This window comes from Acipenser ruthenus, chromosome 9 (genome assembly GCF_902713425.1).
Source record: "Acipenser ruthenus chromosome 9, fAciRut3.2 maternal haplotype, whole genome shotgun sequence".
Taxonomy (NCBI): Eukaryota; Metazoa; Chordata; class Actinopteri; order Acipenseriformes; family Acipenseridae; genus Acipenser; species Acipenser ruthenus.
This window is the reverse complement of record NC_081197.1, coordinates 56,655,096-56,680,020: the sequence shown is the minus strand read 5'-3', so window position 1 is coordinate 56,680,020 and position 24,925 is coordinate 56,655,096. Positions and strand designations below refer to the sequence as shown.

General features: G+C 39.3%; 1 protein-coding gene across 1 annotated transcript in view; it reads left to right on the top strand.

Moving 5' to 3' along the window:
* Nucleotides 1–24,925, top strand: part of LOC117405972 (von Willebrand factor A domain-containing protein 8-like) — a 107,527-nt gene that overhangs the window by 66,016 nt on the left and 16,586 nt on the right. Inside the window, exons 34-39 of the mRNA XM_034923815.2 lie at nt 541–695; nt 2,359–2,551; nt 5,807–5,888; nt 6,818–7,022; nt 19,670–19,778; nt 21,887–22,043. Of these exons, the coding sequence (XP_034779706.2) occupies nt 541–695; nt 2,359–2,551; nt 5,807–5,888; nt 6,818–7,022; nt 19,670–19,778; nt 21,887–22,043 (901 nt within the window). The remainder of the gene's footprint in view (nt 1–540; nt 696–2,358; nt 2,552–5,806; nt 5,889–6,817; nt 7,023–19,669; nt 19,779–21,886; nt 22,044–24,925) is intronic.

Genomic DNA, 24,925 nt, shown 5'->3' with positions numbered 1-24,925 from the left:
CTATATAAAAATATCTACTGTATACCATAAGACCACATATCACATATAACAGAATCTCAGTAAGACCTGAATAATACTTGCGTTTACGAGTTGGAAAATAGAGCTATCTGACCCAGAAAAACATCAGCTTCAATAGAATGAACTGGATGTCTTCAGTATTATTCCAGACAAGGAAAAATATCCAACCCAAAAATATCCTACGTATCTAGGGCAAGCAAAGTGAGGTTTTATAAAGCACATGCTGGTATGTGTGTTACTGGAGTTTAATGAACTGCGTTATGCTAAAACAAATAGAGGCATGTTGTACACGTGCTGTTTTATGTATACTAATAAATCCAGTGTTTGGACAAAATAACACCTGCCAAAACACTGTCAGCATGACAGAAGGGTCATTGTCGGCAGCCAGGACATAACACAGGTGTTTCACAATGTTCGTCCAACCCCTGAATGTTGTATACAACAGCAGCAGTCTGAATGTTAACACTGTGTGTCTAAATCATAGTCCCAATGATAAGCTGTTGCTGTTGTGACCTTGCCCAGGTGTGGAGCTCACAGTCCCATGTGAAGTGTCCAGAGATCAGTTACCTGCAGAAAATCTGGGGGCAGCGCTTGGGCAGAAGATTGTGTCTCCTAACAGGGTTATTGCTGACGAAAACAACTATGCAACCATTGTAATAGGCTTTCCAGATCTAATGGTAAGTAGAACACACAGACATATGTATGTGGTAAGTCAGTCAATTTAGTTTTATTGACAGACAGAAGTTAAAGACTGTTAGAGGGGCTTGTCAAGTCTGAAATATTTATGACGGACTAGATTAACATCTTGTGGAGTCTATGCCACACCGTGCCAGGGCTGTGATGTATTTCAATGCAACATGAAATGCATGTCCTAATGAAGTGGCCAGCCGGTGTATGTTAACTATAACCTGTTTGTATTTCATTGCAAAAACATTACATCTGGGCATCTGAAACCACAGGGTGTGAAAACCTCTGAGCACGGCTGTATATAAATAGATTGCTTACTCCAGCTCTTCACAGAACATGTTTACAAAGCTGCTTGTGTGCTCCAAAGCCTAAACCCATGGAGGAATCAGGGCATGATTCTTGCATGCAATATTTAAGAAATGCAGTCCCAGCTGCCAAGATGCAAACAGAAATGCTACAAGATCAAAGTCCTCTCTGACTTATATATGTGCCACCCCACCCCTCTTAAAATGATCTAGGAGAGCATCTTGTGTGCCCCTCAAAGTTTAGCTGTTATGACAGCCACCAGTGAGATTAGAAGGAATTATAATACCCGGCTTTGCCAGATAAAATGGTATTTACTGGGACATAAGCTGCAGTGAGTTAGTGTGACTTCCCTACATATGTGGAAAAAAAAAACGCTTTTGCTGTAACTGACATCCAGTTTTATTTATTTGGCATTTAGTCAGAAGCTTCCAATGCCTCTACTATTCTAGAAGGCTAAAGAAGATTGAATGGGGTTTGTTTTCTTTCTAGTGTCTCCTCAACTGTTCCTTCTGGTGTTTCAGTGGGCTGTTTGGGTAGAATCATCTCTGTCCTCAATACCAGCAGACTTGGGCTATCGGGTCCTTATTCCAGTCTCCATGGTGATCTATGTCTCACAGCAGTACTTATATTACACTTGCCTGAGTAAAATATTGCTTTCCTATCTCGTGTTAACAAATGGAATTTAAACAATATAAACTGAGCAACAGGTTTTAATAGTATTTTAGACTGACTCTAGCATGAGTAACCCTTTGTATGATCATTAGCTTGATGAAGAAGCTGATTATTGTGATTGTAAAATAAACATCATTATGTCTTTTGTCTCCATACATTTATCTGGGGTAATTTCGTGTGAAATCAGCTAAATGTTTGCAATTTTTGACTCACCATCTCAGATTCAGATAAAACAAAGCACAGTGCATTGCAGGTTATCCATTATTTATTAAATATGAGGTCACATTGCTTGGGCCAGAAATTCAACTTTGAACATATGAGTGATATGTGTTTTCAAAGAGCCTTAAAATTAACTGTTATTTGTGAAAACAATGAGGCACGCCACAGTGTAAAATGTACCACTGGAAAGCAAAAATATTGAATCTAGAATGGATGAGAAGGAGTCTAATTATATTAAATTACAGTAGTCGGTTTGGTCACATATCAGGTGCCCACACAGGTTATAGGAACTAAAGAAAACTATCTGGACTGTTTATGTCTTGCTGATTTATAAACAGATTGCAGTGTTCCTCCCCGTATCTTCAACACAATGAGTGTTTTTCATTGTGTTCCATTAAAATGGAATGTCAGTGGATTTGTTGCTGCTCTCACATCTTGTGCCCTGGTGCCCTGCAGTCTCCAAACGAGGTGTACAGCTGGAAGAGGACGTCTCCCCTTGCTGGGAGCAGCTCTGCCAAGACCATCTTCACCGAGGGCCGCCAGAGTGGGGCTGTGAAACAGACCAACTGTGTCAGTCTGCTCGGAGCCAACCAGCTCATCCGTGCTGTACCTGCTGGAGACGTGCCTCTGAAAGAACTCTACCCCAAAGGTCAGTCCCCATGCAGCAATAACACTCAGTAACAAGGTATGTCAGGGACTGACATGCCCCTCCAAAGGATGCAATCACAAAACTGATAGAAACAATGCAAATTTCAGGTTAGCCTATATCTATAGCCTACACTAATATAATGTGCAATGAATCTCTTATAACAGTGTGTAAGCTGACTCCTAATAGGCCAGTGTGAGATCTCGACATACTGACCTATATATATACAGATGGTATATTTCAACAAGTTAATGTCTGCTAGCTCTTTGGATCTTGGAGCTTTTGCTGTAAATACATTAGTAGTAGCAATTAATAATGGCAGCCCTGCATGTTTGTTGATCTTTTTTTATTGATTTACATCAGAGAGCCCTTTAACTCTGTATTAAACTGGCTTGTGTTTTCCACTAGGGGTAATTTATTGACCCTCTTTATTAACATCGCTAAATACAATAAAAACACAGTGTCAGAGCTCTGAGTCAGGCTTTGTAAGCAGCCATTATCTTGATAAGTAGGGAACATGAGGACAAGCAATCAAATATAATTTCAATTTTAATTTCCATAGCAAACCAACATGTTTATTACCCTTCGTGTTGGCCCTGTCGCTTCATTACATTTTCAGGGGAAGTACAGAGCCCTGTTAATTATGTGTTGGTGATAAAGCTGAAAAATAAAGAAAATTGTGTTGACCCTTTACGATGAGGTGTACCATGTGCTGTACGTCTGTGTTATTTCACTGTTCTCTGGCACTTTTCTATCATAAGACAAATCCAATAATAGCACAATTCTCTGCTGGAAGCAGTGCAGGATTGCTGTGTTTACTCTTGTGACAAATTAGGGGGCTTTGACTGTAAACTGTCCAGCACGACTTGCTGCTATGAGCTACATCATTGGAAGGTTATAGTCTGCTGGTGGAACATTGTATTGGACAGTCACCAAATTTCTGAGGAGGTGTTTCCTTTATGTTGTTGATGTCACATGAACCACATGCCATGGAAAAAAGGTTTCCATGTAGGTGGTGTGTGCACACAAAAGACAAGCTGTGTAAGAAAAATGCTCATTTTGATGACGTTTGCTGAAATACAACCAAGCACGGCTGCTATAAACACACTAACAATGTTTGTCCATCCGGCCCCTTTGACGTGTCATTCTGTATTGTGTCTACATTCATAACCTTCGTACTCATTAGTAACACCCAGAGAGGAAAGGCAGTTTAGGGTAAATGACGTTCCTTTACTTTGCCCTGATGAGGAAGGAGGCAGTAATTGATTATTGAAAACGCAGTTGTTTGTGACCTCCCCATTCAGAATGGCAGTGGCTGATCCTCGTCTTGGTTTCTTGTATTGGAAGAGAAGCAGCTCATTAACCTGCCTGAGGGGCCAGCTGAGTCACATGACAAGGAGCTTCCTCCATTCAGGAGGGAGACTTTGTTAATGGCAGCAGCAGGATAGCATTGAAGTTGTCTAGCAACAAACATATTGATCCAAAATTGAGCCACATTGTTTTACAATTCTGATTTGGAATTCCTAAGCAGGGCTTATTAGTAAGTGTGTTTTGCATATGTAATTACTGTACTTAATTCTCTAATTAAAACTGAAAAGTTTAGTCACTAACTTTGCAGTGCAAGATCTACAGTAAAATGATAATAATGGACCACCATGTGTTACTCGAGGCCAAGCCAGGGCAAAAATATTATTTATATGGTCCAGGTTGTACTTTGACATGCCATTGAGCATAACAAAAACATACATACGCAGTGTTCTGGATTGCATTGTGTCTTTGACTGCTTGCAGGTTGTTGATATTGGCTCATATAACTCATAGCATGTGTTGTGCAGTTTTAGTCATGAAGGCATTGTTTCATTAAGCTCACGGCACAATCAGAAATCTGTGACAGATGTTGCTGACAGACCTTTCTGCATATTTGTGGCACAATTCGTGCAGCAGATCTTGTGCTGTTCTAAATAAAACGTATGACTTTGTTCACACACCAGTGTATGTATGTACTGCCCTGGCAATTTATTAGAAATGTGCTCGTAACAGTCAAGGCTGCTTGGGTTGGACGCATTGTTTTCTATGTTCAGAAAACGTAAGCTGATGTACATCAAGCACCATTAACAGACTGCTGACATCCGTTCCTGTCAGCAGATGCTGTTTTTGTGCTGCCTTCCAGGTAGGGAAGGTTATTACCCAGACAGATGTATAGTCGTGGACATTACCGTTCCAGATAGTGGACCTTCTGAACTTAGAGCGGTGAAAGTCCTAAAAGCCAAGGTCTTGCTTTCTTGAGAGTCTGTCTACACAGCAGCTCTGTGTGTAAGTAATTTGCAACAGACTTTCCACTAGCAGTGTAACATTTCATCGTGCATCACTGGATCATGATACTTTCTTTACAGGATATCTCATATCATAATAGAAGCAAAAGCACAACAATAGACCAAAAGCACAACACCTTGTAGCTCATCAAGTGGTTCCTGAATGAAGAATGTGTGTTTTATAGTTGGTATGGATACATACTCTCCCTATCCCATTAAAATGTTGTCTTTTAACAAATTGGTCCATCATTAAATGACCATTTAATCTTCTTATGCATCACACAAGCAGCCAATCAGGACCATCACATGTATCTTGATACATATGGCATGGCGACCTGCATGTCGTGGTGTGTATCGCGTTGTGACATTAGTGTAGTGTTACACCCCTGCTTTCCACCAGTCATGTGTCAGATAGGGGTTCATTCTGGCTCATTTCATTATGTTCTGTTGGAAAGCTTTTTTTTTGCATGCACGCAGCACCTGCCCAGGTGCCATTTTCTCAATCAACCAAGATGAAAGAAACACCTCCCCAGACTTTGTCCACTTGATCTGGAATGAATTGAGTTTATTTTGCATATTTAGTGTACATAAAAAATAAGCTTTTGTGCAAGATGTCCATATACACATTACAGTTTGGTTATATTAAGAACTTTCAGTGGCAATAACTGAACTTGTGCCATCATTTTCTAAATAAAACGTGCATAAAATTGATCACATGACTGAATTGCTTTGTATAACGCAAACATCTTGTATAGCAGTACCAGTCGTATGTTACCCTATCAAATAATCATCAGTACACTACTTATAATGAGTACTAAAACCCCAGTATGCTGTGCACGCTGTGTCTGATGCACAACCTGTATAGTATATAGTGTAACACCAAGAAGCACTCGTTAGCACTATGTGTGTTTAAAATGATGTGTTAATTGTGTTTTACTTCAAAACAGAAACAAAGCCTATACAGACTGCTGGCTACTTGGAAGTAACTGATCTGAATTCAAAGAAGATAAAATATATTCCTATTCCAAGGTAAAATCTCTCTCTCTCTCTCTCTCTCTCTCTCTCTCTCTCTGTGTGTGTGTGTGTGTGTGTGTGTGTATATATATATATATATATATATATATATATATATATATAAATATATATATATATATACTGTGTGTATGTGTATATATATATATATATATATATATATATATATATATATATATATATATATATATATATATATATATACTGTATGTATGTGTGTGTGTGTGTGTATATATATATATATATATATATATATATATGCATGTGTGTATGTTACAAACAAACTGTGTCATGTTAAATTATCCTCATATTCCCCTTATAAAATGTACCAAAGTAAAAGCCTAGCAAAGTCTGATATGCATTGTGAAAGATTGCTAAAGCATAGGTAAGCATTGTAAAGCATAGAGAGAGGTGTGTTGAAACATAATAATAAATGTGGCAAACTGTGGTAAATGCATAGTGTAACCGTGGGGAAAGAATGGGGAAAAATGAGGTCAACTTTTATAAGGGTAAATGTAGATTATATAAATATAATTTATCATAAGTTTAGCATACGCATTGTAGGGTTTTTTTTTTATTATGCATATACTGAACTTTAGATTCCAGTTTCCACGGCAACACCAAATGTTGCTGCGTGGGTGGGTTTTATAAGACAAAGGGTGGGTGTCTAATGAAGCAGGGTGAAAGGTCTTTTTTTCAATGTGACATAAATAACTTATTTGAATTTGAAATATGATGGATGAAGTCTCAATTACTGTCAGCAAGCACATTTCCAGATTGTTATGTCATGTTATCTGAGGACAATCAGCATGATTATCTGTTGAAAGAAACAGGTGTGACCTAGACTGGCCTTTCTAACCCAGTGAATCAGAAGTATGCTGGCTTTGCCTCACTGACTGCATGCTGTGCAATGGTCCTGCTCACAGGTCCAGGACGCTATCTCCCTACTCCTCCTGGCTCTCTAAGATCTCCCACACAGACGTGTTGCTGGCCTCCATGGGCGGCGGGGGCGTGGTCACAGTTGACATGGGCGGGTACATGAGGCTTTGGGAGACGGGATTGGATACTCTCCAGCGCTCCCTGCTGGAGTGGCAAAGTATGATTGGACAAGAGGATGGGAGGCCTGTGCAGGTAGCTGCTTATTTTTTGTAACCATATTTTTGAGATGGTTCATACTGCTTACTGTTCCAGCTTCAGGTGCTCTTTTTGTTGCAATGCAATCCATGTCACTGAATAGTTTTCTTCTGCAATGTTACTGTGAGCGTCAATTTAATTAGCTGGGAGGTTAAAGTGAGACTTCTTCATTTCAAAAACCTTGGGGTTTCTTCTTTAGCTCTTCCAGTAACGGCTATGTTGTGAGTTAAGTGACTTTCATTCCTGCTGCTGGTGTCATTCTGTTCAAAGATCGAAGTTCAGCAGTGTAAGATGTAAGTGTAGTGTGGGATGAGTGACTGTTTAGCCCAGGATCTCGCCTTCTGGACCGATAGGAGCCGCCCTCGTTTGAGGTGCGACCTCCGACGTCGCTCAGAGGTCACCAAGGTCGGGTGATGGACCGCTGACCCCCAGAAGGGAGATACAGTTACAAAGGAGGCGGTGGGGAGGTGGAGGAGAAAGTTTTGCAGAACAAGGTGAGCCTGGACTATATAGGCTGAGGAACCAATAGGATTAGCATAGTGAGCCTCGCCTCGCTCCTAGAACTACGACAAGCCTATATAAAATGAACTGGAGGTGGAAGCAGAGGAGAGCTCACTTGTTTGCCTCTCAGCATGGACAGCGGTCCTTCCTACGCTATGATTAGCTTTTAATAGTGACCCCTTAAATTAGGGCTAACAGTCTGGCCTTTACATTTTAGGAACGCAATCTGGATAACACCCCTTGCAAATTATGTGACTGGATAATCTAAACAAACACCGTATTGCTACTACTGTAATCATTATACAAGTCATCTGTGGTGCTATCATTTAGTTGCTATAGTTTTCTCCATTCTAAATCTTACATCTCCACCTGCTGACTAAACAGAGATATTGCAGGGAACACACCAAAACGCATGCCCAGGTTGCATTGCAGAAAAATAGTCAGACCAAACATACCATTTGAAACTGGAAACAGGACTCCTGGATACTGGAAATAACATGAAGATCAGACGCTGGGAATTTATCAGTCATTTTTGTTTGTATTCCTATTATTATTCCTCATATTCGCCTTATAAAAAAATTACCATAGTAGAAACCTAGCAAAGTCTAATATGCATTGTGAAAGATTGCTAAAGCATAGGTAAGCATTGTAAAGCATACAGAGAGGTGTGTTGAAGCATAATAATAAACATGGCACACTGTGGTAAATGCATAGTGTAACTGTGGGGAAAGCATGGGGGAAATGTACTGAGGTAAACAAAGTGTAAATATAGACCTTTTATGGCCTGCAGTGTGCACCCCTTCATCAAAAATGTTTTTCTTTTCAATCCCGGACACAATTCTGCTTTGGGTGTCGTTCGTGTCTTGTTTGTGATTGGAAATTTTAAACTGTACCATTTTTTTCTCAAATAATTTTCTTCAATTCCATGCATTACTTAAAAGTTGCCACATGGTGGCACCTGAGAGACATGATTAATGAAACTCCCAAACATTTACTTTAAACATGATATATACAATAGACTGTTCATTTCATTGGAGTCTTTTTACAGTATATTAAGATATATATGTTCATTTATTGCAGTCTTTCAATTTCATTAATTGTACTACAGTAATGCTTGCTTTTTCGTTACGGAATTCTTTTTTTTTCTTGTGGTAGTTTTAACATGAAGTGTGAAGTTCATCTGAGTTAAGAAACTTTGAAAATATAGCCTTGGGTCAATCCATGTCAAGTCACCTGGGTCGCATACCCACCAACTCAATATAAGAGATATGACATGTCTTCTGCTTATACGAAGTAATTAATAATAATGAATAATGCAGTCTTTTAGTAAAAGTGCTGATTTTGTAAGCTTTAGAATTCAGGCTGCAGGGTAGCGTTTATTTAATTCATAGTTACCTGAGAAAATGACTAAGCTGTTTAAAGAGGCTTGTGTCAGAGTTCACCTTCAGAGGTGTAATTAATGCTGTTAAGTGCCTCTCCACCCAATGTACCTGTGACCCTCACATTCCTGGACATGCTGTGTGCTCATCAGCAACTAGCTCAGATGAAACAGCTCTTCCTAGTAACCACAGGTAAGACTGTTGAAAGGAATGTCACGCTCCCTGGATTCTTTGTATGTTAACAGACAGGTTTCTTACAAGGCTACATGTGTTCTTATTGACAGCCTTTAGTGTTTTGTCGTGGCAAACCTGCGTTTACACATTGTATGGCCAGTCATCCAAGTGTGCTTGTGACATCGCTGCAGAGCACCTGACAGGGAAGGCATCTTTTGATTCTTTTGTTCAGTAACCTGGTGGAGTTGTTATTTTGGAAACTGATACCCCTGCATAGCATCTCCATTTCTGGTGGGGCTCCACTTCAACCAAGGACTCCGGCCTCTTGTGGTTGGCTCAATACGTAGTTGAGGGAGTAGAGGGTGAAAACTGTTTTCCAGAAAAAAAAGTTATTTAAAAAACACTAAAATATCCAGAGAGAAACTAGTTTCAACAGAATACTCTTCAATCAATTATTGAAGATAATCATATATAAAAGAATGAAGACTCCTTGCTGGAATACCTGATACAGGATGGCAGGTTTGTTTGTGGGCGCAGCTGTCTTTCAGAGATACAGCCCTCACAGCAGCTCAGAAAGCAATGAGAAGCTGCGATGCCTCATGCAGCCTGTTATCTGTCACCTTCCCTTACTGCTGCGAGCCCTGGGGCTGTGCTTTTGAGGTACTTTCAAAGGCTCTGGGACAGTTGCATAGAGAAATAAAGCAACTTTAACTGTATAAAAATAGAAAGAAACTGCAGTTGCAAGAGGGTGTCCTTCAGTTATATCATTAAAATGATTTTATTCCTTTATGAAAATTCATCTTCACACCTGCTTCAGAATATGCCCCGGCACAATGAATAGTGACTTTCAGGGAGTCTGGGGATTTCCTTCTGGAAAAAAATTAAACAATAGAAAAATAGAATCAGCGTGCGTGTGTGTATGTGTGTGTGAAAAAATTAACCAAATATTCTCTCTGTGAACGATTTCCTTTCATGCTCAATTATTTGATCTAACCTTCTATTGTATGAAAATGAATCACTGCAGCACATTCCACACAGGATTTTATACACTCGTCTCAACAGAAGAACTTGCGGCTAAAAACGATAAGCACCTCTGTAGTGTATTGGGAGGAGAATAAGTAACTAGGAATGTAATTGAGTCATTCCAGTGAGATTACCAGGAGGTCGCTTTAGATTTACTTACCCGTCTGGAAATAACATGATTACATGGTTTTCAATGTACCTAGCTTACGATACACTGCTTCCAGGTGGTTGTGGATAAAACCACAAAGCAAGTAGAGTATAGTACAGGCTCCAAAGAAAACACCTGTGCCGCAGTTTCTGTGTCATTTGAGGTAAATAACATTTTTTAATTGATTGTGAGGTGTACCACAGTGAAGGGAGGTTCATTAACATGTGGGTCATTTTGATAGTTGTCCGTTTGCAGACTTTTTGCACAGCACAAAGTCCCCTGCTGGTGTAATTGAAGTGAAAATCACATTTTTTCCTCTGCACATTTTTTGCAGATATGATATATTATTCAACCTTAGTTCAACTTCGTAAAGCTGTCCCTATTATCTGCTCTAAAAAAGTTTGAGAGAAGCTCCCTTGGGCACATCACTTACCCAGTGGAATGAGAAGTTGACAGAATATGTCAACACCCACTTGGCCTGGCTGCTTTTAAATCATAGCTGTTGTTATATATTTTCCATTACATATTTATAAAAGCAATAATTGCTGAAAGATACTAATAAGTAATGAGTTCTAGCTTTGAATAACTTTTTTGTATTCAACGCTACAGACCAAATATATGTTTTCAATGGCTCCCATTATGGAATCTGTCTTGCATTCAAGGGCAGAATGACCGGGTGAATCGCACTTCCAAATGACACAGTTTTGCTAAAAAGATGCAGAGCTTGAACTGTATCCACATTCAGCTGTTATTAAAACAACATGTGAATGTGGATACATGTTTAAAAGCATTGAACAGTATGGTGAATAATTCTCATTGCATGATTTCAAAAAATTAAGAAAGAACTCCTGATAAAGGACATTGCCGTTCTACAGATCTCCTGATAAAGGACATTGCCGTTCTACAGATCTCCTGATAAAGGACATTGCCGTTCTTTAGATCTCCTGATGAAGGACATTGCCGTTCTTCAGATCTCCTGATGAAGGACATTGCCGTTCTTCAGATCTCCTGATAAAGGACATTGCCGTTCTACAGATCTCCTGATAAAGGACATTGCCGTTCTACAGATCTCCTGATAAAGGACATTGCCGTTCTACAGATCTCCTGATAAAGGACATTGCCGTTCTTCAGATCTCCTGATAAAGGACATTGCCGTTCTACAGATCTCCTGATAAAGGACATTGCCGTTCTTCAGATCTCCTGATAAAGGACATTGCCGTTCTACAGATCTCCTGATAAAGGACATTGCCGTTCTTTAGATCTCCTGATAAAGGACATTGCCGTTCTTTAGATCTCCTGATAAAGGACATTGCCGTTCTACAGATCTCCTGATAAAGGACATTGCCGTTCTACAGATCTCCTGATAAAGGACATTGCCGTTCTTCAAATCTCCTGATAAAGGACATTGCCGTTCTTCAGATCTTGTGCTGCGTGCTGGAGCTCTCACTTTCATGCCTAAACGGATCTCTTGCGAGACAGATAGACACATACAGCATACTGCATGAAAGCATGTTCTGTTCAAGGTCTCTGCCTCGCCTGCAGCGGATCCCTCATGTCTTTCATTTCATTAGATCATACTGTTCTGTTTTGGAATCTAGACACTTATCCTTTGAAGCTGTCTTTAGAAATTGGTAGCTGTCCTTTTAATTAGAAGACAGCTTTGTGTGAATGTTTTTTTCCTTATTGCATCAAAGTTGTGGAATTTGCCCTTTGTCTCTCTGGAATTACGTTACATACTGTGCATTTTAGAATTAGAAGTGTAAAGCCTATTTGTCATTTATAAATGCTCTGTCTCTTTTATAACATAACGTAGTACCAGCAGATATACCTGTACATGCTTATTGCATTTCCAGTATTTTTTCATTCACACTTCAGATTAGTTATTGTAGATTAGTTACAGTAACACTGCCCTTGACGCTGTGCTGGGTTATAACAAGGGAGTTAATGTACATTGGAAGCAAACAGCTTCAAACATTACATATACTGGGTCAGCAGAACAGGTCTGAATGACAGAAGTAAATGAAAGATTTTCTTCTCAACCTTTTTAATTTTTTATTAAAGTCATCCATAACTATTAAACATTCAATAGTGTTGAAATATTCAAATCAGGACAAAGAAAACAATGCAGAATCAATATGGGTCAGAATAATGGACAAAAATTCAAAGGGCATAATAATAGGAGCATGCTATAGACTGCCAAATTCAGACGCTGAGCAAAATAATCTGTTACACAATGACATTTGAAATGCGTGTAGAAAAGGAGAAGCCATACTAATGGGGGATTTCAACTTCCCCCGTATAAAATGGGAGAACCCGGTGGGGAGCACGACGGACGAAATTGAAATGGTGGAAATGACAAATGACTGTTTCCTAACACAACTTGTCAAGGCACCGACTAGAGGGTAGGCATGCCTTGATTTAGTCTTTTCAAATCATGAAGACAGATTAACTAAAACAGAGGTCAGAGAGCCATTGGCAAACTCAGACCACAACATGGTCTCATTTGAAGTATTTTTTAAAACCCCAAAAGTAATGACTAAAGCTAAGGTTTACAATTTTAGAAAAGCAAACTATGAAGGTATGAAACAGAGACTAACAGAAGTAGATTGGAGTAACATAGAGAAAACATCCACAGAAAAAGGATGGCTGTTTTTTTTAAAAAATGTAGTACTAAATGCCGCAAAACAATTACATCCCAAAAGTAGACAAATCTAAATCTAAAACAAAATGGCCAAAATGGTTTAATAGATCAATTTAAAAAAATATGCAGCGAAAAAAGGCACTTTACAGAGCGTTTAAAAGGGACCAAAAACAAAGTACACAGAAAGAGTACTTGGAACTGCAAACACAAGTCAAAAAGGAAGTTAGCAAGGCCAAGAGAGAGATAGAAATCAATATTGCTAAGGGGGCTAAAACCAATTCCAAAATGTTTTTCCAATATTATAACAGCAAGAGAACATTCAAAGAGGAGGTTAAATGTCTAAGACACAAATGGCAAAATCATAGATGAAGAAAAAAATAGCAAATATATTAAATCATTATTTTTCACAGGTTTTTACAAAGGAGGACATGGACAACATGCCCCAATTTTAAGTAACTTTAGCATAACAGAGGCAGAAGTGTTAAAGGGAATAGGAGCTCTTAAAATAAACAAATCCCCTGGGCCAGATGAGATCCTCCCAATAGTACTCAAAGAAATGAAAGAAGTGATTTACAAACTGCTAACCAAGATCATGCAACAGTCTCTTGACACAGGGGTTGTACCGACAGACTGGAAAATAGCAAACGTAATACCGATCCACAAAAAGAGAGACAAAACTGAACCAAGTAACTACAGACCAATAAGCCTGACTTCTATTATATGTAAACTTATGGAAACTATAGTAAGATCCAAAATGGAAAATTACCTATATGGTAACAATATCCTGGGAGACAGTCAGCATGGTTTTAGGAAAGGAAGATCGTGTCTAACTAACCTGCTTGACTTTTTTGAGGATGCAACATTGAAAATGGATAATTGCAAAGCACACGACATGGTCTGTTTAGATTTCCAGAAAGTTTTTGACAAAGTCCCGCATAAAAGATTAATTCTCAAACTGAACGCAGTAGGGATTCAAGGAAATGCGTGCACATGGATTAGGGAGTGGTTAACATGTAGAAAACAGAAAGTACTGATTAGAGGAGAAACTTCAAAATGGAGCGAGGTACTACAGTGGTGTACCACAGGGATCAGTATTAGGTCCTCTGCTATTCCTAAGGAACTATGAAAAAGACCTAGGAGTTTATGTTGACTCAGAAATGTCTTAATCTAGACAATGTGGGGAAGCTATAAAAAAGGCCAACAAGATGCTTGGATATATTGTGAGAAGTGTTGAATTTAAATCAAGGGAAGTAATGTTAAAACTCTACAATGCATTAGTAAGACCTCACCTAGAACATTGTGTTCAGTTCTGGTCACCTCGTTACAAAAAGGATATTGCTGCTGTAGAAAGAGTGCAAAGAAGAGCAACCAGAATTATCCCGGGTTTAAAAGGCATGTCGTATGCAGACAGGCTAAAAGAATTGAATCTATTCAGTCTTGAACAAAGAAGACTATGCGGTGATCTGATTCAAACATTCGAAATTCCTAAAAGGTATAGACAATGTCGACCCAGGGGACTTCTTTGACCTGAAAAAAGAAACAAGGACCAGGGGTCACAAATGGAGATTAGATAAAGGGGCATTCAGAACAGAAAATATGAGGCACTTTTATACACAGAGAATTGTGAGGGTCTGGAACCAACTCCCCAGTAATGTTGTTGAAGCTGACACCCTGGGATCCTTCAAGCCTTCAAGAAGCTGCTTGATGAGATTCTGGGATCAATAAGCTACTAACGACCAAACGAGCAAGATGGGCTGAATGGCCTCCTCTCGTTTGTAAACTTTCTTATGTTCTTATGTTCTTATGTAGACTAGATGGCTAGATGCAGCACAGTTGAACTTTGGAGTATTCTTTTCTGGGTCTTGTTAAATTCAGTTAAAAACAGCAGCCCTCCATAAACAGGGGTCTCATCTAACAGACATAACAAGGCTGTGTGGTCCAGTGGTTAAAGAACAGGGCTTGTAACTAGGAGGTCCCCGGTTCAAATCCCACTTCAGCCACTGACTCATTGTGTGACCCTGAGCAAGTCACTTAACCTCCTTCTGCGCCGTCTTTCGGGTGAGACGTAGTTGTAAGTGACTCTGCAGCTGATGCATAGTTCACACACCCTAGTCTCTGTAAGTCGCCTTGGATAAAGGCGTCTGCTAAGTAAACAAATAATAATAACATTAATAAGCTGTATTGGGGCTTCAGGCTAGTGTGAGTTTTAACCACTTGAAAGCACTTTAAACATGAACACAGACAGTCTTGTGAAAAGCCAGTCAGCAGGAGAAAGTGTACTGGTCTCCTTGCAGACAGTTACGAGATGGAGGGGCCAGGCGGCTTGTTGTAACCTTGTTTTTAATGAGCTGTATAATGGGGTGTGAAACAAAAGCCACCTAGTATAACTTTCCCTCCCTCCCTCCCCCCATCCCCCCTCCCCCCGAGCAGTAACCTGTGCAGGAGGCAACCCAGTGACTGGAATGTTACATCCAGGAATATATATGAGAGGGTGCAACAGCCACAGGGTTATAAATCTGGCTGAGACATTTAATGAAGCTGATAGAATGCCGTACCAATGCAGGGATTACAAATGGTCAAACTGTTTGTTTGTTTGTTTGTTTGTTTGTTTCCCCTCATAGTGGTAGGTTGAGTCTATCGTCAGTGGCTGCTTGGACCAGAACTTTCCTTGTAAATTTTAGTCCTGTACTGGCAAAGGATTCAGGATACACTGGACACCAAGCTTCACAAACAAAAGCACACTAACATATACAGACAAAAAATGGGTGTTTACTTCCTTGAGCACCTTTGTGACGACTCTGAATGCACAGACTACCTCCAGTTACTCTATACAATTCGGAGACACTTGGAGACTGAATCCTGGCTGATTTTTCTACTTGCTGAACCATTTAATACTGAAAAACATGAAATGCATTCATGAACTCAACTGCAATCAGAACAGGATTGCTTTGCTGATTCATCACACCGTGTTTTATCATTCACTGAATTTACTCTCTTCTTCTCTGTGTTTGCAGGTGTAATTGTTAGTAAATGATGCAGATCTTGTGACAGTTGTGACGCTGTGCAGAAATGTCAGTTATTCCCTTCGAATCTCTTATAGGCTTATCTATAGATTAAACCTGATATTCTCATAAGTAGTGAGATGCCAGCACTGGTAACTGATTATCAATTTAAGTAACAAAGGAATGTGTATGATGAAAAGCACAATGTTCTCATAGCATTACACATTGTAAGTCGCTTAGCTTGTTTTACACAGTGATGATACCTGTTGGGCAAATATGTAAAAAATGGATTCAGTGATATTTTTGTTGTGAATTGTTTCAAAAGTTTGAAAGTACAGTGATACTTTATTTTGTTGTGAAAGATGTTGTACAAGACAACAGTATGAAGTTTTACGCAAATGCAAAATCCTACAGATTCTATGATTCAGATGGTCTCCTGCTTTAATGTACAGAATGCCAATTAGACATATACTGTTGTATAGCATTAGAAACTTTCATGCTGTTTTTCTGATTACAACGCAAGTCATATATTAACTCTATAGCTGGGAATGAGTGAAGCGCATGGGGTTCTAATGAGTGCAACAAGTTCACAAAGTCAGTCAGCCTTAATCCATCGCTTTAACCATTACACCATACTGCTCCACTTTCACATGTAAATTCCTATTTTAAAATCTACCCCCTGCAGTAGCAGATCCCGGTAGAAGTCAAAGATCATTCCTGTTTGTGAAAGGTCTTGCTTGCCTAATCTCACAGGCTCTTTGCCTTCTGTGGTGGCCTGACCTCTAGCCTCTAGCCAGGAGCAGCGATGCAGGCTGGTTTCAGTTCAGTTATTGTTTTGCTGAATCCATTTGAAATGGGGGTCATGTACGTAGCAACAGGAAGCTGAAGGAATAAAGCTTTTTCCTGGGAAAAAAATTTGATGAATGGGCTTTTAAAGCAGATTTCCTTTGCAGCATTAAAACAAAGTTGAATGATAAGTTGTGCTTGAGTTGGTGGAAGATGGTGAAAGACGAGGAGTGCTTGCAAATATGAAACTGATGCATCTAAAAATAAAAAAGGTTCCTCCATTAGAATTCACAGCTGCAATGAGTTACATAACAGCACAGAGCAGACAGAAGCCAAGTTTGGAGAGCTGTCAAAAAACATATTCTCCAGTTTGTTAAGTGTGTTTCAACATAGCCTTGTCAAAGATAACATTTAAAAGGTGAATTACAGTTCCCTGTGAAGGAGCTGGGTCTTTTAGAGATAAAGAAACTAATTGCAATTTTTCATTTACAATCACTTGTCTCTCATGCATGTTTGCAAAACCGCACCTTTCAGATATTGTTTACATTTGTTATGGAAATTCCATCACCACTAGCATCCCCTCGGAATTCGGACTGCAGTGCACTCTATATATGGAGGTCATGTGACATGACTCCCTCCTGGTAACTTGACCCCAGAGTTATCCATTTTACAACACTCATCATGCAGAGCATGAGTTACTCCGCTCTTCTTCCACATCACATGTGCTTTCTGTATCACCAACCACAAATGGAGGCAACACCTCCCCAGAATCAGATCCACTTGAGCTAGAATGACCACATAGTGAATGGAAATGCATGACAGGTAATTTATTTAATCTGCTGTAACCCATATAAATACTGAGCATTTTTCAATACAGCTCATATTACACATGACCAATCTCCCGTCAATTCAGTTTTGAGACATTCTGTTAATTTAGGGGATAATAAAAAAATGATAATATCCTAGTATATACATAGCTGTATTGTACTAGGTGTTCCCAGGTGAGAGTTTTTTTCTAGTACAAAAGAATAGTACATTTGGAGTAGGTCTAGTTGCTGACATTCTATATCAGGAAGCTTGCTGGGTGGCCATTGTGAAAAGGCAAGAAGGAATGATCCGCTGGAGCACACAGTAGTAAAGCTTTGCTACAGTTCAGTTATTTTGCAGCAAACAGCTGCTGGGAGATTCATGTAGTGCCCTGCCCTGCCTGAGAGATGAGAAGTCTCTTCAAGGCTGGTTAAAGCTGATGTTGAATAGAGAGCCAGCTTGATCATCTACCATCCCTGTCTTACCACTGAATCGCTTCTGTCAGGCTGAACTGTTATAGTGTGCGTGTGTTGAAAGTGTTGGGTTGACAGTACAGGAGACCAATTAAACCCCTAAAAAAGCATGTCATTATTTAATTATACTGTAGAATAAACCTCCACTGCCAGAGCTGCCCAACCCAGGCAGAGACAGCATGTTATCAGAGTGTGTGTTCTCTGTCTTAAACTTGTAACCCAGACTTGCAGATGAAAGATAAGCTTGTGGTTCAGGTACTTTTACTAGGACAGAGTTCCCCTTTTCTGGGAACTAAACATGTAAGCAATGTATTTTTGTTTACGACTTTAAGTTGCCCTGGATAAGGGCGTCTGCTAAGAAATGAATAATAATAATAATAATAATAATAATAATAATAATAATAATAATAATAATAATATCTAGGTATACTTGAGCTGTTTTGTGTGACTTAGAGATCCTCCTCATGACGAATGTATTTGAAAGGATTGTTTGTAATATAGGGTTCTCAATTCAACGTGCTGGTATGTGCCAGTTAGATTACAGAGCCTGTACCCTATAGATATTTAAAAGGTATATTTGGCCTCAGGATAAATATTTCAAATGATCTCTGTGGAATGTGGAAAAAAGAACTAAGAACTTGTTTTTTTTTTCACCTGTCATGTAATGTGTAAAGTAAGCACACATAGTCAATCACATTGCAGCTCCACTCTAAAAATACAAACACATTGATGTTGTCGAATGTTTCTCCCTTGCATCCTCGCAGGCCGTACCATGATTACGGAACTGCTGTGCCCCTGTTGTTTTTAGTATATTTTTAGTAAACCAACCTCTCAAAGGCAAACTGATTAAAACAAAATGTGTGTGTAGGCAGCTGTCAGAAAATCCTACCACTGGTCAACAGTACATTTTCTATACAAAAGCAACACCACAAGAGCCAAACGCCTACTGAAAAAAAAGAAAAACACTGACTGATTTAACATTAAAAAAGAGATATATTTCAGGATGCCTGGTCTGGCTACTTGAAATAATTTGGTCAATTGGACCCTTAAATACAGTACTGCACTGCTGTTTTATTATTTCTTCATCTATCTAGGAGATGCAAGGAAAACTGTATGTAAAACTAACATTACATACAGAAAGCAGTCAAAATAGAAAGATAAACAATATATACAATTTGATACAATATAAAATTGGTCCTCAACAAGTTTTGTGAAAATACTCTACCCTCCACTGTGTCCCCTGGCAGTGATATGCACACATCAACTGGGATCAAAAAGGCTAGGAAGTTAATGGCTTGATAAAACTTGTTTTGTTTTGAGTTATTAACATACAAATTAAGCAGACTGATGATCTTTCAGCCACCCACAAGTGTTTTTAAAAATGCTTATTAGCTTGTGTCAACTGATAACAATGACTTCATATCCTGTTGTTTTCATTTAACCCTCTTTAGCACCAATGGTAAGTATACTTTGCCTGTGTCACAAGGTGATGAAGCCTCCATGTGATGATGATAAATCCAGGTGCAAACCTTTTAGCAAAATGAAAACTCTTTACATGCATGCTTTGACTCTCAAGCAGTTCAAAGCGTTCCCCCTAGACACCCTGCAAAGCCACCCGTTGTCTATGTCTGAGCATATTCGTCTGATAGCGCGCATTGCCATGTCAGTTGCCCTGTTTGTTAAGTTGCTGTGCTTTGACTTGTGTTTCAGATTACAGTTGAGAGAGACAGCGGCTTGGATGTGAGCTCTCCTAAACATGGAAAGGTTGACCATGACAACACGCCGCATGTTGGAGGCAATATGTGGGCCGGTGGAACAGGTCAGTATTAGCTTAGATATACACTCACATCTGGCCTGCACTTGCAGGCACATTAATAAGGCTGTCATGGTCTTCACGGGACAGTTCAGGTGACCTATTTTTTTCTTTTTAATATAATTATTAGAAAATATTATACTGAAAAATTCGACTGTGCACGTGTTTATATGAGTAGGTAATGTTACAACCTAAAGTTACAAAGCATACACTGTATAAATAACGGTACGTTATTGTTTTGTAAGACATGACCTTTATACAGTGAGTAAAGAAATACAATAGTTTGTATTGTTGAGAAGATAACTTTGGTAAGTGGGAGTGGTATGTGAAAGGCAAAGAAGTCAAGTGATAATAGTTTCTTGAGAAAGGAAATTAAGATTTGAAGTAGTTCAGTATTGGAATATTTCAATAAAACACAATAGAATTGCTGCAATACATTTGTAAAGCCAGAGCTGTCATGGGGTCACTATAGACAGGTGGTATTGTTTTGTGCCGGGATTCTTAAATGGGGAAGTATTATTTATGAAATCAATTCAGCCTTGAAGTGTAGAGCTCAATAATACAAAATACAGCAATGCATTCATCTTCCTAGGGAGACAAGTAGAGTTAGAATCCATGTAAAGTATCATGCCAAATGGTTATGGTTATTTCTGTATTCCTAGTCTATTCTTGGTTGCTTTAACTTTATACCCTTGGGATAGTTTTGGAACATGAAAGCTCAAATTAGGAAATCTGTGTAGCTTTCCTATGGTTAGCCATCTGAGACTTCAAAGGACCTCACAACATCCAGAGCAATAAGATTTAATTGAAGAAAAGTTCTCACATCATACAATAGAACATGCAAACGAAAGGTTCGGCCACATAGTTTGAGCCCCTCAGTGTTGGTACTATAAAGGAGTTTGTGTTTAAAATGCATTGTTAGTTAATCACTACTGTAGCTTCATCAATACGCAGCTTTATTTTAGAACACTTAGGGATATTCATCTCTTTCCATGAAACCAGTTGTGATTTGTCCCACGCACCTCCTTGATGTAACTTCTAGCCTCCCCTGACAGACCCGGATTGCACACACAGTCCCTGCAAACACGCCAAGTCTCTCTGAGTGGGAAGGATTGGCTGCAAAGTTATCAACAGGATGCTTGTGTGCACACAGCTCCAAACAAGAACCCAGTGTGGCTTTGTGTTCCTATTCAGGAAAACTCCATTTCACAGCCAGGTTTATTTAGTCTTAACTACAGCGCGTTCATAGATATCTTGTTTACAACTACAGGTTTTCTTTGAAGACATCATTTATGCAAGTGTTCATAATAATAATATTCTTTTAGATTTAGCAGCATTTATTTTTTTTAATCTTTGTATAGTTGTTGGGGAGTTAAATACCCCTGTGCTTAAAATAAATGTACTTGTGTGTCTCAGATTCAGGGCTATTTTTTTTTTTTTTTCCATAAGGCTGATAACACTGTTAAATAGTAAGGTAAAATTCTCTGAGGATAATGTGCAACTCAATGTTTTCATAATGTTTAAAACAGGGTTTAGGAGGGTGCTTGTATCACAGGAGCAGGGTGTAAGCTTGTCATCCCATGATGATTGTGTTAAGACCTGATAGTTGAACACAAAGACAATATGCTGTGGACACCAGGGGTCCTAGAATAGCCACTGATACCTGAATCCAAGGAGAAGCTACTACACTGAAACGTGAACAGGGTTCCTATAGACTGAGATCATAGTAACAGTTTGGTGTACATATTTCTTACTTTTCCAAAACTTTACTTAAACTCATGAGCCAGAAAAGGCTTGGGGGACCCCTGTGCTTGACCACACCCAGACTTCACTCAGACCGGAAGTGTGCCTGTGGCTTGGGGGACCCCTGTGCTTGACCACACCCAGACTTCACTCAGACCGGAAGTGTGCCTGTGGCTTGGGGGACCTCTGTGCTTGACCACACCCAGGCTAGCTCAGACCAGAAGTGTGCCTGTGGCTTGGGGGACCCCTGTGCTTGACCACACACAGGCTAGCTCAGACCGGAAGTGTGCTTGTGGCTTGGGGGACCCCTGTGCTTGACCACACCCAGGCTAGCTCAGACCAGAAGTGTGCCTGTGTTTGTTTCCCTGCAGGGGGTCGGGACACAGCGGGACTTGGTGGGAAGGGAGGCCCGTATCGCCTGGACGCAGGACACAAGGTGCACCAGGTGTCTCAGGCAGAGAAGGACGCTGTGCCGGAGGAGGTGAAGAGAGCTGCCAGGGAGATGGCTGAGAAAGCCTTTAAAGACAGGTATACGAGATGAGAGAACACAGTTTTAAAGCAGGGCTGCCATGGTCAGCTACAGAGAAGAGAATGTCTTTTCAAACACAGTGGACAGGAAACTGGCATGTCTGGCAGGAATGCAGAGTTGTTAGCTGTGGACTAGGGCCTGGTGTGTGTGCAAAGCAAAACCATCTTCAGTTCTGTAAGCTAGGCCATGAATGTGCAAGTTGTAGATTTAAAATGTTGTACTTTATATCAGGAATTGATGTTATCCATTTCAAACCTTTAGTGTAGCCTCAGCATGCATTCTTATCAAAAAGGCTGAGACAATTACTGAAGTTGTATCCTTTGACTGTAAATGTCCCAGCTTTAAGCCGTTCCAAGGCTTTCACACAGCATTGCTGACACACTGTACTTACAAATCTCTCACAGAAGCATTTTAACAGGCATTTTAACAGGTTCATCAGTATGTACTGTATATAATACATGTGTACAGTATAATTACAAAAACAAATTGGAAAGCTTTTCATGAAAGATTTTTCATAAATCCTCATCAAAGTGGTCAGCGAACATTATTAGTACAGCATGTTAACGTGTCTGAATTGCTGGCAGTTTTAATTGTTGTAATCCCAAGCATGCGTGGCACATGGGTGCTGAATGATGCTATTCATACTGAATGTCTCTCAGAGGTTCTGAAAGGGCTTTACAGTTGCCTTCATTCACTGGGATGAAGGCTGCCTCTGTTCTCCACAGCCTGTCTGAACACAGAGCACAGACTGTCTCCTGCATCAGAAATGTCTGAGGACCGGCCAGCTCTGCACAGCCTCTCCAGCACTGCTGTTTAGTAAGATCTGCACGGTTATCTTGAGTCTGATACGCGGTGCTGGCATTTCACATAAACAAACACTGACTTTACTAACAACAGTACACATTGAAGCTTTATTAAAAGAGAAGAATTTTAATAATAAAAAAAAATGGAATATCACTTGACAAACGTTTGCTCGTTAAATTACTTTTACAACCCGTGTTTCACATTAAATAGAAGCCTTTCAAAACTAAATACAGACACCGGTATTAATCACCGTAAAGGTAATTAAAGTGAACTTATTTTTTTTAATTGAAAAATGCTGGTCCTATTTTTTTTTTTATAACCCTTATATATATATATATATATATATATATATATATATATATATATATATATATATATATTTAAGTTTTTCACTTAATAAAAAAAATATTAAAATTATTTATTTCTAAAGCAAAAGTTCTCTGTGACACATCAAACATTTTCTTATAATTTCACTTGCAGCAAAAGTACCGAATTGCAATGAAGGTATTAAAAAATGCCATTAAATTAATAAAATGTCATATTAAAAAGACCAAGATGAAAGTTACGAGCATGGAGTCACGGTGCTTGCAGTGACAGCAGTACCGGTTTATAAACTGTGGAAAGTTTCTTTAGTTTCCTGTGTGTTTCTCCCTTCACATATATTCCCAGAGTGCCCCACCACCACACTCAGATGTAGTCAGGGACTCCACGTCACAGAAGGTGATACTGCCAGTTCATGCTCTTGGTAATATCAGCTTGGCTGAGGTTTTTCTTTGGGGTCTTAGCAAAGGGGTGGTCATAACTATTCACCTCAATAAGAATGTTAAACACCCAGCTGCAGCACAGCCCCAGGGAGTATTCTCCCAGCATTACTCTTTACCCTTGGTGTGTGTCAGAGACATTTTCATTATTCAGTTTGGAATCTGAGACACATTAGTTTGGTTTTAACTACAGTAAATAAGAATGGTCCTGTTTGTAGTCATGCAGTGTGAGCACTTCCAGGGTTACAAAGGTGATCTTTAGATCATCCCTGAGTGTAATCCCTGATGGTAGCCATTGGATTTGATGAGGACAAAGAAAAGTTATCTTATCTTAAATATAGCTGTTCTGTACCCATTGACATTGAATTGAATGATTTAAAAACAAAGGGCTTTAGCAAAATCAGTGTGCCACTACTGTGTGTGTTCCCAACAGATATCACTTAGTGATAAGCAGTTTGAAGTACTGTCATTGCTGCATCTGTAAATATCTATTAAGTTGCTGATAAAGGTAGCCTAAATATCTGATTACTTTTCACAACACGTCAATGCAAGCAGCTAGATAAGTCAGTCTCCAGCTAAGGTTTCTTGTTTTATAACCTTCAAGGGCTCACCTTCCTACAGCATACTTTACCTTGGAGGTTAAACATTTTTATTGTATTTGATATATCTGGTAAGTTGTTAGTTTAGTTTTAAACCCACTGCAACCAGCTCCACCAGTGCTTCAACTGCTGCTATGTCACACACTATTTCAGAAGCTTCCTTCATCATTTCAGTTATGGATACTTCTCGTGCGAAGTCTACCGGTACCCTTCACTTTGACCTGTGACCTGGAATGGCTGCCATATTGCATGTGCCTTTTTGCTTTGTGGTCGATAACGGTTCAGTACCGTGTTTTAGTTTTTTATCCTCCGGATATATCAGTGATACAGGCCACACATGTTTTCAAACACTGCATAGGCTATATATAGTTCATGTGTGGTCTTGGATAATCTCCACGCCCTGGTCTTTATGCTAAACCCATTAAACTATATTTCCTATTAGGTATAATCCATGTTTTAACCAATACATGTTGAAATTTGGAAATATTTGTTCCTGAGACCACATTGTCCCATTTCCTGTAACCTGTAAGAGGCACCAAAACAGAAAAACAATGCAAGAAAACTGTCAAAATGCCAACCATTTAAGAAACATTCCAAAAATAATTTAACGTAAGTTCTGTGTTCCTGCAGAAATCCTGTGTCAGTATATCTGTTAATTGCCCCTTTTTGTTTTCAGTTGGTTGCAACATATCAGATTACTGCACTTGCATTAGAGGT